We start from the raw sequence: 17,342 nt of genomic DNA, 5'->3' as shown, positions 1-17,342 counted from the left end.
TGGGGTCATCTTGGGGAAATGAAAGAAGACCCAAGGCACTGGACTCCCCAAAGTGGGCCTCAGATGCAATGGACATTACAGGGAGCGTCACCTCTCCAACCTACCAAGCTATCTTCCTCTCCTAAGAGGAGGTGCCCAGTGACTCCCAAGGACCCCCGTGCCCTCTCCTTACGCCAAGAGACACCTCAGAGGACTGTCAGAACACAGTTTAGAACACTATGATAGATGTCACGGTTCCTTCAAGTCCTGAGTTTTGGCTTCAATGATAGAGTCCTGCCAACAGCATCAGCTTGGCAGGTGTGGGGCAGGCAGGATGGCTTCCTGGGTCTTCTGTCTGTGGGAGGGCAGCCTCTCACCTCCCTCCTGTGAACATAAAGACAGTGCTTCATTCCCAAGCTTGGTTGTGTCTGTCATTACATTACATTACAGCATCTTCACGGAACTAGAATGTGGAGGATCCACAACTTAGGAAGGAGGGCTTGAGGAGTTCATCTGACATTCTCCTCATGACAGATGGGGAAACTAAGGCAAAGAAGAATAAAGAGTCATACTGTGAATGGTGCTCGGAACCATGATTGAAGCCCAGCACACACACACTCTCAATCCTCTCCTTTCTCTCTCTCTCTCTCTTTCTCTCTCTCTCTCTCTCTCTCTCTCTCTCTCTCTCTCCCTCTCTCTCTCACATACACACACACACCATGCACATACCACACACACAGATTATGCACACCACACACTATACACACAACATGCACATACCACATATATACGACACACAAACCATGATATATACCATACATACCACATACACACCACTCATGAACACAGAAGCATATACAACACACATACCAAAACACACACATCACACTATACACACTATATACGCACACCACACATACCATGTACACATCACATACACACTATACACATCACACACACAAACACATACACTATTCAGTGTGGTTTTTTTTTTTTTTTTTTTTTTTTTTTTTTTTTTTTTTTTTGGCTGCTTGATTCATCCTTCCTACTCAGGATACTATTCTGAGCTCTGTCAGGTGAGAACATCTTCCCTCAGGGCAGGATAATGCGTTTCGATCCTGGTGGCTGTAGACTGCTGCACATTCCTCATTAGTAGAGGCTGACAGCCCCTTTTGAACCATCTGCTCAGATCACACTTGGGAACTAAGGAGTGCTAATTTGCCATTCTCACCTGGGTGTGAACTGGTCTCGGGGACAGCCCAGGCGACAGCAGTTAGGGACAAGCTGTGGGTGCTCACTCTGTCCTCAGGGAGAGCGTGTAGAGAGGTCTAGAACACAGTGCTAAGCCCCAGAACTCCAAGGGAGGGGCTTCTGCGGCTACTGCTGCCTGAGAAATCATGGGACCCCACACTCAAAGCCCCGGCTCTCTCTCCAAATCTCCCTCTGAATCAGAAGTAGGATAATCTGTAACAGAAACCCAGGGTATCCTTGACTTACATACAGCACAACCTTCCAAAAACAAACAAGCCAACAAACAAAGCCAGAAGTTTGCGGAAAGTGGCACGTGTCACTCTCTACCTACGAGTGACATGGCACTTCCTCTCTACTTAGGACTAAAAATACTTTCTATTTTGTTGCTCTGCTGCATATAACCTACCTTCCCAAGATGGCTGTACCAATGCCAGTCACAACTCTTCTTCATACCCAGGAAAAGTGAAGGAAGAAAATATAAAACTAAAAGGGACCTACCCACTAACCAGTATCAGTCTATCATATCTATCTATCTATCTATCTATCTATCTATCTATCTATCATCTATCCACCCATCTATCCATCCATCATCTACCCATCCATCCATCCATCCATCCATCCATCTTTTATCATCTAGTTTTCTATCTACATATCTACTGCCTTCCTCAGAAATAGACTTTATTAATGGATTATCTCCAGAAACCAAAAGGCTACATTTCAGTTACACCCTATGTCTGCAGGCTCTGAGGTCCCAAACTCTGCCAGTTGTCTTATGGACACCAGTAACTATAACAGAAGCTAGGATATAGTCATTTTTCTTGGCAGTTGTACCGACACTCCAAAGCTCGATGGCTCTGTCACTATGGAAAAGAAGGAACTGAGTTTAGGTTGTGGCTTCTCTGTGCTTTCTGGATGCCTTTGGGTACCTGCCCCGACCCCGCGTGCCCACAAGCTGAGTCTGCGCTCTGGAGCCTCTGCTGAGTTCTGAGCTTGCTGCTCAGTCCACATATAGCTGCTAGCCAGCTCTTCACACGACTCCCTCTGTCTTCCAGCCTATGTCTTGCCCGTCAAGTTGGAGATGGAGATGGTCACCCAGCAGTACGAGAAGGCTAAGGCCATCCAAGATGAGCAGCTGGAGAGACTGACGCAAATCTGTCAGGAGCAAGGGGTATGTTTTAGTCAGGGTTTCTATTCCTGCACAAACATCATGACCAAGAAGCAAGTTGGGGAGGAAAGGGTTTATTCTGCTTACAGTTCTGCATTGTTGTTCATCACAAAACGAAGTCAGGACTGGAAGTCAAGCAGGTCAGGAAGCAGGAGCTGATGCAGAGGCCATGGAGGGATGCTCCTTACTGGCTTGCTTCCCCTGGCTTGCTCAGCCTGCTCTCTTATAGAACCCAAGAATACAGCCCAGAGATGGTACCACTCACAAGGAGCCCTCCCCCCTTGATCACTAATTGAGAAAATGCCCACAGCTGGATCTCATGGAGGCACTTCCCCAACTGAAGCTCCTTTCTCTGTGATAACTCCAACTTGTGTCAAGTTGACACACAAAACCAGTCAGTACAGGGTAATACTTTCATCTACCCACCTCTGTCCAGGCCTTGCTGAGGACCCTGTAATGTCAGTAACGTCAGGATGCCAGAGCTTGAGGTTTGAAGTCAGAGAATGTCTTCAGTCCCTGAAGACAGACTTCCCTCAGATCCCTGTGCCCCCCCCACACACACACGCACTGCAGAGCTCAGTAAATGTGTGCTCAGCGGTTCCTTTGACTCCTCAAGCCACAGACTCCCACAGCTGATAAGTGTAGAAATCTGTGGACTGTCATCACAAATTGATCCTAGGACGTGTTTCCATAGGATGGTGCTTACATGCATGCATACACAGACACACACACACACATCTTCAGATCATCCCCTTGGGATGTCTGTTTATAAACCAATTATTTTTCTGTACTTTGGGAACATGGCCTTTCGTTCTTATGAAGTATTTCTGATGGACGGGGAGAGCCATTGTGGACCCCACTCTCAGCACATTGTCCAGGACCCCTTGGACCATGGCAGTCTTTTAGATAGGGGTTCTTACTCTAACAAGGCAGTAGTGCAATCCCTGAGAAAGGTATTCTCTCACTGGTGTCCCCAGCCTGGTCATCAGGGGCCTGCTCTGTGTTAGACTTGTGCTAGGCACCAGAACCCCATTCTAGATGGGATACAGGCCAGTTCTCTCCTCATGGGCGCTTTGGGGAAATGCATTTGGTGGCCAAAGCATATACGAAGGCAATTTGGTGCCATGCGTGCCCCACAGGGACCCTGTAGGCCATGGTCAGGGAAGGTTGGCAGAGAAGCTGACCCGAGCAGCGCCATTTGGGAGAAGATCAGGCAGGAAGCCCAGCGTGAGAGTAGGGGCTGAGCTGGGCTGCAGAGCCCACGCCCCTGTGAGCTAGGGGAAGCCAAGGGAGGGGAGGGGAGGCTTGGAGGGACTCCGGGCTGATCAAGGCACCTGGGGAAAGGGGAAGCGTCTCTGTGGAAGTGTCAATCTCTCATGGATCTTTCTGGCTGCTTCTGGAGAGTGGGTAGGAGGGGACAGGTGGGGACAGAAAGCCAGAGCAGTAGCAATCACCCAGGTGACAGCAGACCTGGGTTTAGACCGGGAGTCTGGGAACCTGAGACTGGAAAGCCGGAATTGTTACCCAGAAACCAGCTCAGAGTGGATGGGGAACTTTTGGGTCCCTGTACAACAGGGAAACACCACTGCTGTTGGCAGCTTGAGAGATTCAGCACAACACTGCAGTGCTCCCAAACTTACAAATGCTTAACAGGGAACACAGCCCTACCACAAGCCACCATCAGCCGCGTACGCATGCACGCTTCACGGCCAGGAGCAGACCCTAATGGTGAACTCCAATATCCTATACCACAAGTCTTGTGTCCTGCGCTGTACAGGTTCAAGTCACTCCCCCCTTGTAGGCTCTTCACTCAGGGTCTAGGGGTGGGAACTTCCTCAGTCTGCACAGGAAAGAGCAGTAAATAAAGAAGATCTTGCTAGGTAGTGACATCTGGAAAAGAGATGAACAGAAATGAACTGTTGAAATTTAAAAAGCACCTGAAACCTGTCATCTTAGCTAAGACTGCCGAGAGGGACAGACAGCTGGGGTCCCTGTGGGGGGACGGATGGTGGAGCAGGACTCAGCTTCTGCTGTGAGAGTAGGAAACAGGCCACTGCTCTCCAAAGCTGAAGCCCACTCCCCAGAGGCCAGAGGCAGCACCCTAATGGCAGTGTGAGCCGAGGTTTGAGTCCTGACCAGACAACAGGTATGTATGTCAGCCACGGATGTTACGGCAGGGTCTGGGATGCCCAAGATTGGCCTTCGGAAGAGATGGTTCCAAGCCGGCCCTGTTACTTAGTGGCTTTGTGTCTGGGGTGCTGATAGAACCTTGGTTTTGTTAATCTGAACAATGGAGGTAGTAACCCTCAGAGGATGGCTATGAGATCTCAATCCTGTCCAATGGCCGCCCCCCTCAGACTGCCCGCCCACTCATGCACACTCACCTGCTTTAGAAATAGACCTGAGTCTCGACCTGCCAACACACCCGTCTTAGAGCCAGGACAGACCTAGGTGTCTCCCCTGTAAGATCCATCCCACCTTGTTGAGAATCATTCCTTACCATGTTTTCTGTGAAAATATTTCTCCACGCTGTTGGTGCATGCCTGTGGCAGCAGTCAGAGGCAGAGACAGGAGGACTGTGAACTCAAGGTCAGCTTGATCTAAGAAATGGGCTCTTGGCCTGAGATACGTAATGACACCGTGTCTCAAAAACATGAAAGAATGTTGCTGGTGGAGATCAGGCATGGGGTAGCCTGATCCACACTGGCCAGAGAGCAGCCCCTTACAGGCACCGGCCCAGACTTCTCAATAATCTACAGTGTCTCCAGAATCTCCAACCTGCTGTCCACCTAGCCTGGCCCCACCCCCACCCCATCATTCTGTCTTTGCCACAAGTCTCGTCTCTCACAGCCAGAGTTTTAGAACATATTTAACAGGAGCCTCTTCCGAGAGGAATTTATATATGCCTCACACACAGAAACTGACGCGTAAATGTGAAATATGCAGGTCTCTTGTTTATTTGATTGATTGACCCACTGACTGATAAATTGATTTTTGTTGATGGGGATTTCGCTGCGTAGCTCAGACTGACCTAAGACAGGTGTCCTATAAGACACCTCCTGTGTCAGCTGTCCCCACCCCCACCCCATCCCCGTCACCACTGGGTGATCTGCCCCACTTTCTTTTCTTTAAATATGCTTATGGAAATATTTGCCATGGTTGCGTGCATCTTAGTTCTTTTTTTAAAAAAAAGATTATTTTTGAGCAATTTTAGAATTATACAATTCCCAAATTGCAGGGTCACCTGTTTCTGATGTCTTGTATTTGCATCACTAGTTACAATGAATTAATCAGCACTGAAACGTCATCCAGATTACACACCATTCCAGGGGCCTTCTTCCAAATCCAGACTCTGTATTCCAGACTTCTTTGGCTCCTCTTTGTAACAGCCTCTCCCTCTTTCCCTGTCTCAATAACTGATGATTTGGGGGGCACTCGCTGGGTGTTTGTAAGGGTCTCCCTATTGAGATCTGGTACAGTTTTTCTCTTGGTAATGATGTTTGGAAGGAAGATTGGAGTTAGCGTGCTATTCCCACCGAGGGCAGCAGGGGCACACTGCCAGCCCGGTGCTGGCCTGACCACCTAACTGAGGCTGTTCGGTTTCTCCTTTGTAAAGATTCATTTGTCCATCACCATATGGTATCTCATTTCTTACCACAGGCTACAACCAGGGTGCCTCAGACCCTGTCACACCTTAACTGAAGTCTGTGACAGTAGTGGTCTAATCTAGGGTACAGCAGGTAAGAAACCCGAGGCCCACAGAAAGGGAGTGTCACGCAGTAGTCTGAGGAAATGCCAGTACACACACACACACACACACACACACACACACACACACACACCCCACATGAGAGCTCAGGTCTGGAGACAGGAATTCACACCACCTGATGCCCTGTTATTCCTCAGAATCCTGTGAAGAAAGGGGAGCATAAAGGGCCAGGTGGGGAGGACACAGCCATCCACTCTTGCCTCTGAGCCCTGGCCAGCTCTCTGCATTGGCTGGTGCGACTGTGGTATACCTGGCTCTCACAGTCCTCGCGACTGCAAGTCTCTTCTTGCTGGTTTTATTCCCTGACGGGACTACAGCCAGAGTTCTAAAGCCTGTGATGGACGAATGGATGCCAGAGGAAGTGGCTGGTGGCTGTCATTCAGGGAGGCATTGTGGACCCCACCCTCTGTCTTCTGTCTGTCTCTCTCTGCCTGTCTCTGTTTCTGTCTCGGTCTCTCTCGGCCCTGGCTAAATAATGGCACATTAGATTAGTGGTTCTGTTGATGTGGTGTTATGTTCTTCTGAGTCATCTTACAAGCCAGTTCTGAGATTTCATGCTTGTTGATGCCCGGCTCTTGCCGTAATTCAGAAACACGCCCCAGAGTCCCATCCTGTCTGCTCTTTTCCCTTCAAGCCTTGTAACAGCACTTGGCCCAAACTAGTACAGCCTGGCACACTTGGGAGTTAGTGTTCACCTCTGTTGGTTCCCATGGAGATGAGAAGAAAGTGGTAAGCTCCCTCCCAGACATGTTCACCTTAAGATTTTGGGAAAATACTGAGGGTCTAGGATCACCGAGGGGTGACGCGGAGCCAAAGGAGCCCTGTGGCACCTGTGTACCCCTCAGCACAGCTTAGATCCTGCGCAAGAACCAGTTCCCCCAAACAGCATCCAGTGGACAGCAGGTTGCTGAAATTTTGCTTCTAGGAGTTGCAACAAGCTCATTCCAACATTTGCTCCATCAGGAACTCCAGGTTGTTTCTCTCCAACCCCTGGGCTTTAGATGCTTTATTGAAAAGATGAAGGCAAGAGAGTTGTTATTGCATGGGTGCTGTTAGGAGGCAATTTAATTGAATAATATGCATGGAGGCTCTTGATGTATAAGACGGTACAAATACCATTGAATGGTCTTCCATCATAGTCATTATTTCCATGGCTTTTGACTCTGACGGTCAAGATTGGCAGGCCAGGTTTTGTTAACCCCTCTACATATGGGAAGACAGAGGTTTTCACAGGCTACTCCTTACCTGGGTGCAGTTTCTGATGGAACAGAGCCCAGACTACATTTTTCTATACTGCAACAGGGTGTCCATACAAGGCACAGCTTATCATGGTGGGTACCATTAGCTGCTGCATCAGACTTGGAGGATTGGGGCAGGGAGATGCTAAAGTGCTTGTCGTGGATACTTGAGGGTCTGAGTTCAGATTCCCAGCACCTGTATGAAGAGCTGTGTTTGTAGCACATACCTGTCATCTCAGTACTAGGGAAGTGGATTCCCAGCTGAACCAGTGCCCTTGAGGTTCAGTAAGAGATCCTGTAGCAATAGAGAGAAAGACCCCCAACACCGACCTCTGATCTCTGATCTCCAGGTGCTCTGCATATAACACACCCATACACATGTGTGAATGCTTATATAGACACACAAAGAACTCCCAAGACTTAACACATGAAGGGTGTGCTTGTCATTCTTATCATTATCATTACCAGAGCAGGGTGCAGTGGGCAGAGCCCGAGGAACTGTCCGTTCCACTGTCACTCTGGCCCCAGGATCCTGCCACTGTGTGGCTCCTCTGGGTCTTCTCCAGCCAGCAGTGCAGAAGAAAAGAGGCCAGAGAACTGGCCATGAGTCTTTATTTGGCAAGTCTGGAAGTGGTGATGTTGCTTCTGTCCTTATTTCATCGGCAAGTCTTGAAAAGTTTGAAGATATTAGATGTCGACACTAGTGGCCTGTGTGTCCCAAAGAGAAAGAGTCACTATACAGTCACCTAACCCCAAAAATGAGGCTGGTGGGCTCATGACCCTTTTGTATAGTTGGAGGCACAATTTCATTCACCAAAATCCTCCCTGTAAGAAGCATCCTCCCAAGAAAAAGATGGGAATTTCCACCCAAGCTCTGTGCATTTCTAAGGCAGTAAAGGTAGAAGGATACAGCACCCCAGCGCTCATGTGAAGGAGCTAGGACAGACTTTGTGGGTACAGGGTACAAATGGCGTCCATCTCCTCATCCTAGCCTGGCTCTGGACCTGGATCTGAGAATCCAGAGCAAAGCTCACAGTTTGCACAAACGGCTGCCCTCTGAGGCTGTGCCCAGAGCTCGGAGAATGGGCCAAAGGGCAGGAATAACAGGAAACATGTTCTACTCTTCCCCAGCGGTGCTCATTCTAGAGTCCTTCCTTCCCTGCAGAAGTCTTAAGCCCCACCTTTCTGGCACGATAGCCTCTTCTTACCTGGATTTTTCAAAATTTCCACCGAGGAAAGTTGTTATTACTATTTTTTTTTTAACAAGGGAAGTGGTTTGTAAAACAGCTGATAGCTTTAGTGACAAGCCTATTTAGCTGATAAAATTAGCCATCAGAGAAATAACATATGTTACCCTCTGACTATAATTTAAACTGACAGCCATCTACCTGTCATCTCCATAGTGGATGGAAAGGGGCCAAGGTCGGGCTCAACCTCACCCTGCTCCTAAATCATTACTTTGCAACCGTCTCCTGATTTTTATTGTTACCAACAACGGTGAGGGTAATGGAGATAAACACTGGATACCATCCCAGCAGCAGATGGCCCTGAGGGCCGGGCAGCCTGTGCAGATGGCACTGACAGAACAGAGCCAAATTATCGTTACTGCATTAGATGCCATCGAACTGCTGGCCACAGTGCGCATTGATCAGGTTGCAGCCCGTGTGAGCTGGCCTCTGTGGCCAGCCCATTAAAGGCCAGGAAGGCTGGGTGTGGCCACCTTAGAAGGGCCTGGCCCGCTCTAGTAATGCAGTCTGGGGCTCTCTGTGGGTCCCTGCTGATCAGGTTGGGTTATTAGATTAGAAATAGTTGTTTTGATTTTTTTCCCCTAGCTTAGGGGTGGGCTTTTGTGTAAAGTTTGCTAGTGGAAGATTTGCTTTATTTTATCTTCAGAGGCACTGTGCACCACCTTTGTCAGAGGCCAGGCTCCTGTGAGCTCTGGAGATCCTGGGGGACTTGATATTTCTACTGATCATTTTTTAGTAGGTTGACTCAAGGAGTTGGGGGTGCACCTATCCTGCTTAGGAGTAACAAGTTTCAGATCCTTCCTCCTTCCCTCTCTCTCTCCCTCCCTCCCTCCCTCCCTTCCTTTTCTCCCTAGGAGTTTCTTGAATAGATCAGACTGGTGGTTTTCACTGGATTCTGAAGCTTGGGTGGGGGTGGGGTGGTAATGAACACCCCAGGCACGCGACAGCGCGCACTCCCGACTGAGTGATTTGTTGCTTTTGTCCTTTTCTTTCTCTTCTGGTGCTCCAGTTGTACGTGTCTGTCCTCCCTCACACCCTTCCTCCCACTGGCTCTCCCTCCTCCACCCATAACTTTTGGTCATTTTTTTAGACCCATCTCCCATCTTAAAGCTCAAGAACTCTGACAGATCAGTCTATCTGTCTGTCTGCCCAGGCTGCTGTAACACCACCTTCAATACTGTATCATAAAGCGTGACTCTCATTCCCTACTGGAAGGCCACTGAGGGACTACGGGGGCCCAGGCTGGTCCGGAACTTCTTGCCTCAGTTCTTCACGTGCCAAGATTCCGGGTGTGCGCCACACCTCCCAGCTCATTTTCTTTCACATATCCATTTATCATCATTTTTAGGCCCTTACGTGTTAGCTTGACTACTCACACAGTCTGCTTCTCCTAACTGCCTTTTCCTGTCCTAAATGGCGACTCCTTCCTACTCCTCAGTGTGTGTAAGGGTTCCTGATTACGCTATCATTCCTCAAAGAGTTGATCTTCTGAGAAAGGCTTCAGGCAGCAGCAGCAGGGTTGGCCCTCAGGATTAGCTGAAACTGGATTCATTACCTGATCCCAGCCCCAAGCCCCAACTGGAGTTCCAGGGCAAGACTCAGAACTCAGCCAGTCCACTTGTCATGAACTAGACAGAAAGTGCAATGAAGCCCAGAGGCGAAAGGGGTGTGTCAGTCCAGTGTGGTGGAAGGGATGGGCTAAGAGCTCAGGCCTCTCCCCCAGCCCCAGCTTTGTTCCTGTGGGGACCTCAGGTTCTCCCCCTGTGGCCATCAAGCTGACCTGCGCTCTGTTTGGCTGATCCGCCCTTCTCACCCACCGGACTCTAAGTTCCCTGACACAAGGACGTGGAGCTGACTGCCAAAGGCTTTGCTTCTGGACATCATGTGGCCCTGGCCTTCCCTTTCCCCAGCACAGAAGGCTCCTTCTACCTCCAGGCCTCAGTCAACTCGTCTGACTAATAACACCTTGACATTCCTCTGACAACCCTTCAGTCAACTGGGGGAGGTGTATGTGATCGTATTAAGTGTCAGAAGAGTGGGGAGCCAGTGTCTGAGGGTCTCACTGGGATGTGATGAGAAACCTTCAAGGGCTGTCTCATCCAGTGGCCAGAGCCGAATGCCATTCGGCCCATCTGCAGTTAGGAGTCAGTCAGCATCCAGATACCCTACATCCTCTTGACATGAAGTGTCCAAAAACTTATCCTAGTGGAGCACAGAGTTGCACACCTTTAATCCCAGTACTCAGGAGGCTGAGGCAGGTGGACTTCTGTGTGTTCAAGGGCAGCCTGGCTTACATAATCAGACCCTTGTCTAGGGGAAAAACCAAAACCCAAACCCAAACGGAAACAAAACACCTCCAGCGACCTGTGTAGCCGGCTGCCCCCTCTCTTACCCTCATCCCAGTGCATGCAGGACCCCCTTGCCTATTCAATAGCTTCCCTTCCTTCAGTTCTGCTTTCATCCTATTCCAAATCTGGCCATCTCTGGAGCACTGCAGTAGGCCCCGGTGGCCATCCACACATCTCCCCTTCTCACTCCGCAGCCAGCATGTCGCTCTCTGTGTGGGTCACAGCACTCATGCCACCCGCTCTGCCCTGTGTGGAACTTTTCAAGTGGTTCCTTTACTCTGTAAATAAAAACTAAAGTCCCTAAAATATCTCACCCTGGTTACATGGCTCCTCCTAGCAACCTTTGCAGCCGCCCCAGCCCTGCCTGCCTGCCTGCTGATCTCTGCATCTGGTGTTTTCCTCCTGTGCCCCAGGCACTACTGCAGGACACACCTTGTGCTTCCCAGCAGAGATGCGTCCCTTACAGGGGCACCTCCTCCCTGGGGTCCCTCAGGGCTCACCTCTAAGCCAAGGAAGGGCATTTTCGTTCCAAACCATGTAACAGAATTTTAACATAGCCCCTACCTGACTTCTGAAGGGAGAATCGATGAAAGAGAAACCTCCACGGGCTTGGTGCTCACCCTTCAGTTCAGAGCTTGTCTCCGAGCATATGCAGTCTTGGCCTGGGCGGGCCCTGACCTCCAGCCGGCTGGCCTGAATTCCAGTGAGACTTCCCAGAGCAGCTCTGTATCGATTACAAGCCATCAATAATGCATCACTTTAGACGGCCTAGGAGGCCATTAGCTGGGCCTGCAGAGGCTGAGGCATGGCCTTGGAGAAAGTGACTGCATGCGCCCGTGGGAAGTTCCCATCAGCCTAGGTGAAAGGGCTCCCATCCCTGCAGAGTCCAGGAAGATCACCTCACGGAACCTCTGGACCTTGTATATAGAGGCGTGGCCCCTTATTCCCTGCAAGAAAAGGCCACCGTAAAATTTACAAGCCATACTTCCTCAAACTCCGAGACTACCAGTGCATTTGAGGGCTGGGCTGTTGAGGCACAGTGCCCGGAGTCAGGAGTTAGGACGGTGACTGTGCCAGGGTTAGGTCACTGTAGTAGCCCCAGGTTTGGGTTGAAGTGTAACAAGGACTCACATACATGTGTGACCAAGGTCAGGGCTCAGTGTATGACCAGTAATGGAGGCTGAGATTGATTATAGAGTCCATACTGGGTGTGTAAGCAGGATCAGTCTGCAAGCAGGATCTGGGCTCAGTGTATATGGCACAGTCTTTGTCTATACTTTGGGTTAAAGTTGAAGCTCAAGCTGTGGCTAGAATTAGGCTCAATGTGAAACCATGAGATTGAAGAAGCTAACTAGTTCAACTTCATTACTCCGAAGTATTTGAAGGCCTCCAACATACAGCACACAAGGCTCGTGTTGGTGTACCAGAGCTCAGTCATGCCTGTGTCTCTCAGTCTGCCATGATATTGTGCTAGTAGCTTGAACTCAACTAGACAAGCATGTGTGCTGCACTGCAGCTAGACAGGGGCATGCATGCCGTGCAGTGCAGCTAGACAGGGGCATGTCCTGCACTGCAGATAGACAGGGGCATGTACTGCAAATTGAGCGGAGTTTGCTTTCATTAGTTTTTAAGAATGTTTTATTTACTTTTTTATTTTTGCATACAAAGTAGGTTTCCTCCTGGCATTTTTACACCTATTAAGGTTTTGTTTCTGTTTATCAGCACACAACTGCTGGCACACAACTGCCCAGCAGTGAAGGGTAAACTAATGAATGGTGGTAACAGAAAGGGGGAACTGCACATCTGCATCTGATTTGCATCTGATTGCCTCTCAGACGCCAGGAGAATGAGGGCTGATGGGGGAATCCAAACCTCAGAAATTAGGAAACTCGAGTCTCTAGGTTGGCTCAAAGAGGATGCCGAATTCAAGGAATTTAGGGAAAGTGGGGGAAACAGTGACTGACTTATAACAATGGAGTTTTGTGGCCTACAGGCCACAGAGGAGGCAAAGGGATTAACTCTGCCCTTAAGAGCCACAGAGACTCTGGGAGGAAGGGGGACATCTTATGACACATCAGAACAAGGGGGATGGGTAGAAGTCTACACAGAAATGTAAAACATCCTAAGGCTTGCCTGGCCAGGAGGCCTCACCACACCCTAAAAGAGGCCATGGGCTTGTCCTCTGGAGAAATGGAGCCAGAAGCTCTGCATGGGCAGGTGCCGGTGGAGAGAGACGCATGGCTGACTAAGAGTTAAGAGAAGGTCCCCTCCCCAGTGATGCCCCATTCCCCTGCCCTGCTCCCAGTGCACCCAGAGGTGCATCCCTGACAGGGGTAAATAAAACATAAGTGGTCTCAGACAGGGCATGCAGATAGTGACCCTAGGAGAGGCCCAGCGCTGGACCACCAAGGCCCGTCACCGCTAGGCCACTCCAACATGAGTAACTAAATGCTTTCAGTTAGCACTGCGAAAGCTCAAGTTCTGCTGTCCTAAAAATGGATGGGCTGAAAATGAAAATAGGCCCTGCAGGTGTGGCCGAGTCCCGAGAGCCACTGCCTAGTGCAGGAGGCTTTGAGCTGCAGTCTCAGAGCTGCATGGAACCAGGCAGAGCAGAGTCCCAGCATCCCAGCACACCACTCAAAGGCGTGTCCAAGGATCACAAGCCCAAGGTGAGGACGGAGCTGCCTGACACTGCATGAGGAAGAAGAGAGGGAGGGACAGAGACAAAAGTGACGGAATGAAATCAGTGCGATGCAGAGAATTCAAAGAGGCTGCTGTGACTGAGACCAGGAAAAGGCCTTCCAAGCAGACATCAGCCAAGTGATCTGGGATAGAGGGGATAGGGGCGTCATCTGAGTTAGGTTTTCCAGAGTCTGTGAAGGATATGCAGCTGTGAGGCCATGTCCAGCAGTAGCGCTGGGGACAAGTGAGAGCCTAAGAGAGCACTTGAAGATGCAGCTGGACTAGGAACAGGTTAGCTGCTGCCATGGGAGGAGACTTTTTTGAAATGAGGAGGTTTTTTGACTATAGCTAAAAACACCTGAGGAACAGGTCTGAGAAAGTGTAGTGGTATGTTGACCAAGCAAACTGAGTGTGTGGTAATGGTACACACGCAGGCAACGGATATGCCAGATTGACATTGTAATAAGGGGCGGGGCGGGAGATGAGCTTTGGGAAGTCATGGACAAATAAGTAACAGAAAGTATCAACTCTCTCGCCTGTGGAGAGGGTGCAATGCGTACTTTGAACACTAGGTGGCAGTGACTACTCACTCCCCACACAGACCCTCTGTCCTACACCCAGATGTCGCCTTAAGATTTGGAGTGTGGACACCTGTCTCAGTCACAAACCCCGGAGACATTTAGAAGCTTTTCTCAGAAGCTTTCCAGTGGTGGTGGTGGTGGTGTTACCACTGAGGCTTTGTTGTTGTTGTTATTGTTTTTATGTCTTGTTTTGTTTTTTAACCACATTTTCAAAAAGGGACATAAAACTCAGAGACATAAAACTGCATTTTACAAATCAGGATACTGAGGCCAGAGAAAGTGAATAACCTTAGGTCACATATCCCAGTACTATCTACTTGAGGGCCATCTCTGACAACTTGTGGAAAAGGGAAATGGATGTTACTGTAAGACAAGTCAGGCCGGCATGTAAACAAACACTTAAGCTTGCTAGCTTAGGGATGGGAGTCTCCTGACTCAATGGTACCTGTCTGAGGAGCCTGAGGAGCGCCTTCCTTCCATTCCTTGGAGGTATACAAGTAGCTAAGGGCAGCTTCAAATCCAGATGTCCTGATGGCCGGTTCAGTGGCCTTCCTATAAATGACAGTTGACTTTCTGTTCACGGACATTTTCTTAGAGTAGGGCCTGCACACCCGGTATCTGAAGTACGTTGTGTGGCTGAGCGTTTGCTCCCACATGGGTGGCATACCCACCTGCAACCCTTCTGTCTGCTTCTTGCAGTTTGAGATCCGGCAGCTGCGTGCGCACCTGGCACAGCAGGACCTGGATCTGGCAGCCGAGCGGGAGGCGGCGCTGCAGGCCCCACACGTGCTCAGCCAGCCACGCAGCCGCTACAAGGTAGTGGAGGCCGGCACGTGGGCCGAGGAGACTGCGGCCGAGACCATCGTGGAGGAGCTGAGGCCCTCTCAAGGTGAGCCCACTGTCCCCAGAGTCCCAAGGATTCCTCCCCCACCTCACTCCAGGTCTCTGCACAGCGGGGCTACACAGGATTCCCAGGGCTGGGGCCACTTGTAGGTCCGTGCCTTCTCATCTGCAGTGACACTCCAAAGTTAGTGCCTTGGAACTGTCCCTCAGTGTCCAGGAGGAACATCTAGCTAGGGGATCGTGACACAAATTAAAATTAAAAGTCAGATCTAGTAAAGCCATTTAAGTCCCATTGGGAATTAATAGTTGTTACTTTTCTTGCACTTGCAAAAATACGGGATGGACGGATGGATGGGTGGAAGGAAGGCAGGAAGGCAGGAAGGCAGGTAGAGAGAGCAGCACTTCTTACTGAGAGAGCCACAGAAGCCAAAGTAGCTCTCCAGTTAGGAACTAGATGAAACTGGTACTAGACTGCTTTCTCCAATTCTCTTCATCCTGGAGCCTCAGCTCCTGGGATCCCGCCATCCACTGTTAGAATTGACTTCCCTCCTCAATTAACCCAACCTAGATCTCTCATACTCTCCTCTCTTCAGTTCAGAACCTCTAGGCACCAGAGGTTTGTCTCCTTGGTAATTGTATATCCTGTCAAACTGACCAGCATTAACCATCATGGCGATAGAGCCAGGCTCCTAGTCGGAGGTCTGAGACCTTCCTAACGGACTGCCACTTACCAGAGTTCAGAGAAGAGGCCTAGGCCTAAAACCATAATAGCCTGTGGCCTGAGCTTTGCAGGCGGGGCAAATTGAAGGCCATGGTGTGAGTGGTCACAGGCAGGAGCTGTAACCCCAGCCCGGAGCCATTTCTAGCTCTAAAGCTCATTTCTTCTCTTAGGCAGCTATGACCCAGGCAGGGGTTTTTGCTTCTCTGGACCCTGATTTTTACTTGCTGTCAAGAGGCATCCTTACAGGGTTGTAAATAAAACAGCCACATCCAGAGAAAGATGGTGCAGGGCCTAGACATGCTGGACTCCCAAAGCCAGCTTGGCCCAGGAGTGACGTCACCTTGGTCTCCTATGCTCCTCCTCACATCAAGGCAGAACTAGAAAGGGCAGATCAGGCGGGAGGCCGCACTTCCTAGATATATGGCTTGAGACTTTAGTGGCCTCACCTCCAGCTCCCTCTGCAGCCTCATAGGATGTGAGGAACCAATAGTGTGAGTAATCTCCGCCCACCAGTGTACAGTGACCTTCTAAAGTCATCATGCTCTCCCAACTTAACACGTTGACTGGTTCCCCGTGCTCTATCTCTGAAAAACACCTTCAGTAGTTTGGTCTAAGCCCCTTCAAGTAGTGTGGTCATCTGTTAGATGCCTATAACAAAATGTCCCAAGCTGAGGGACTTGAGGAATGGAGACAGCCTCACAGTTCTGGGTGCTAGAGTCTGGGATCAGGGTGTTGGTAGGGCTGGCTGCTCAGAGTGTCATAATGGAGCCAATCCCTGCCTCTTCTGTAGCTCTTGGTGGCTGTTGGCAACCCCTGGCTTGTGGAGGCACCAGCCTCTGCCTTCATCTTCATGTGCCACCTCCCTTCATGTCTGTGTCCAAACCCCGTCTCTGTAGGAGCACACCCTACTCTAACAGGACCTCATCTTGACTAACCGCACCACAATCACCTTTCCTGATAAAGCTCATATCCTGGTACTGGGACTTAAGATTTCAGTACAACACATGGGGGAGGGACACGGTTATGCAGTCACAACAGATGCTGACCGAGACCCCTTCCTCACCTCCTCCTGCCCCATCACCCTGTGGCATCCCTGGATACCTGTCTTTTAATGCACACTTACCTGGTGTATAGCAGCCACCCACCCACAATTCAGCCCTCAACTGCATTTCCACAACTGTACCCAGAGCCCTCAGTGGCATGGCCAGTGCCCCTGAAGCAGAGGGCAAAATGCAGAGCCTGTGAGAAGCCGCCATGATTCATGGCCTCAGTAGGAACTCAGGGCATCCCCCAACTGGCTTCTCTCTGACCGGAAGCCATGTCCGAGAGGGAATTTCCATGACACGAGAAATTACAACAGATGAGTGAAGAGCGTTCTGGGCCACTCTGAAGATTAAGGAAGGGCGACATTTGTCAGTAGCTGTGACTTCCAGGGTAGCAGGGCCCAGAGGCCCTCTGCATGCTCGGTAGGACACAGACAATCCAGGCATTAACCTGCAGACACAGCAGTGAGTCACA

The 17,342-nt window shown here is 50.1% G+C and overlaps 1 protein-coding gene across 1 annotated transcript in view; it reads left to right on the top strand.

Annotated features, from left to right (window-relative positions):
- Window positions 1–17,342, top strand: part of Tmem266 (transmembrane protein 266) — a 115,557-nt gene that overhangs the window by 91,560 nt on the left and 6,655 nt on the right. Inside the window, exons 8-9 of the mRNA XM_052188293.1 lie at window positions 2,283–2,398; window positions 14,960–15,149. Coding sequence (XP_052044253.1) covers window positions 2,283–2,398; window positions 14,960–15,149 — 306 coding nt within the window. The remainder of the gene's footprint in view (window positions 1–2,282; window positions 2,399–14,959; window positions 15,150–17,342) is intronic.

The sequence above is a fragment of the Apodemus sylvaticus genome, chromosome 7 (genome assembly GCF_947179515.1).
Source record: "Apodemus sylvaticus chromosome 7, mApoSyl1.1, whole genome shotgun sequence".
In the NCBI taxonomy this organism is placed as follows: domain Eukaryota; kingdom Metazoa; phylum Chordata; class Mammalia; order Rodentia; family Muridae; genus Apodemus; species Apodemus sylvaticus.
Note: the sequence above shows the minus strand (reverse complement) of the source record. Positions and strands in the feature narration are given on the sequence as shown.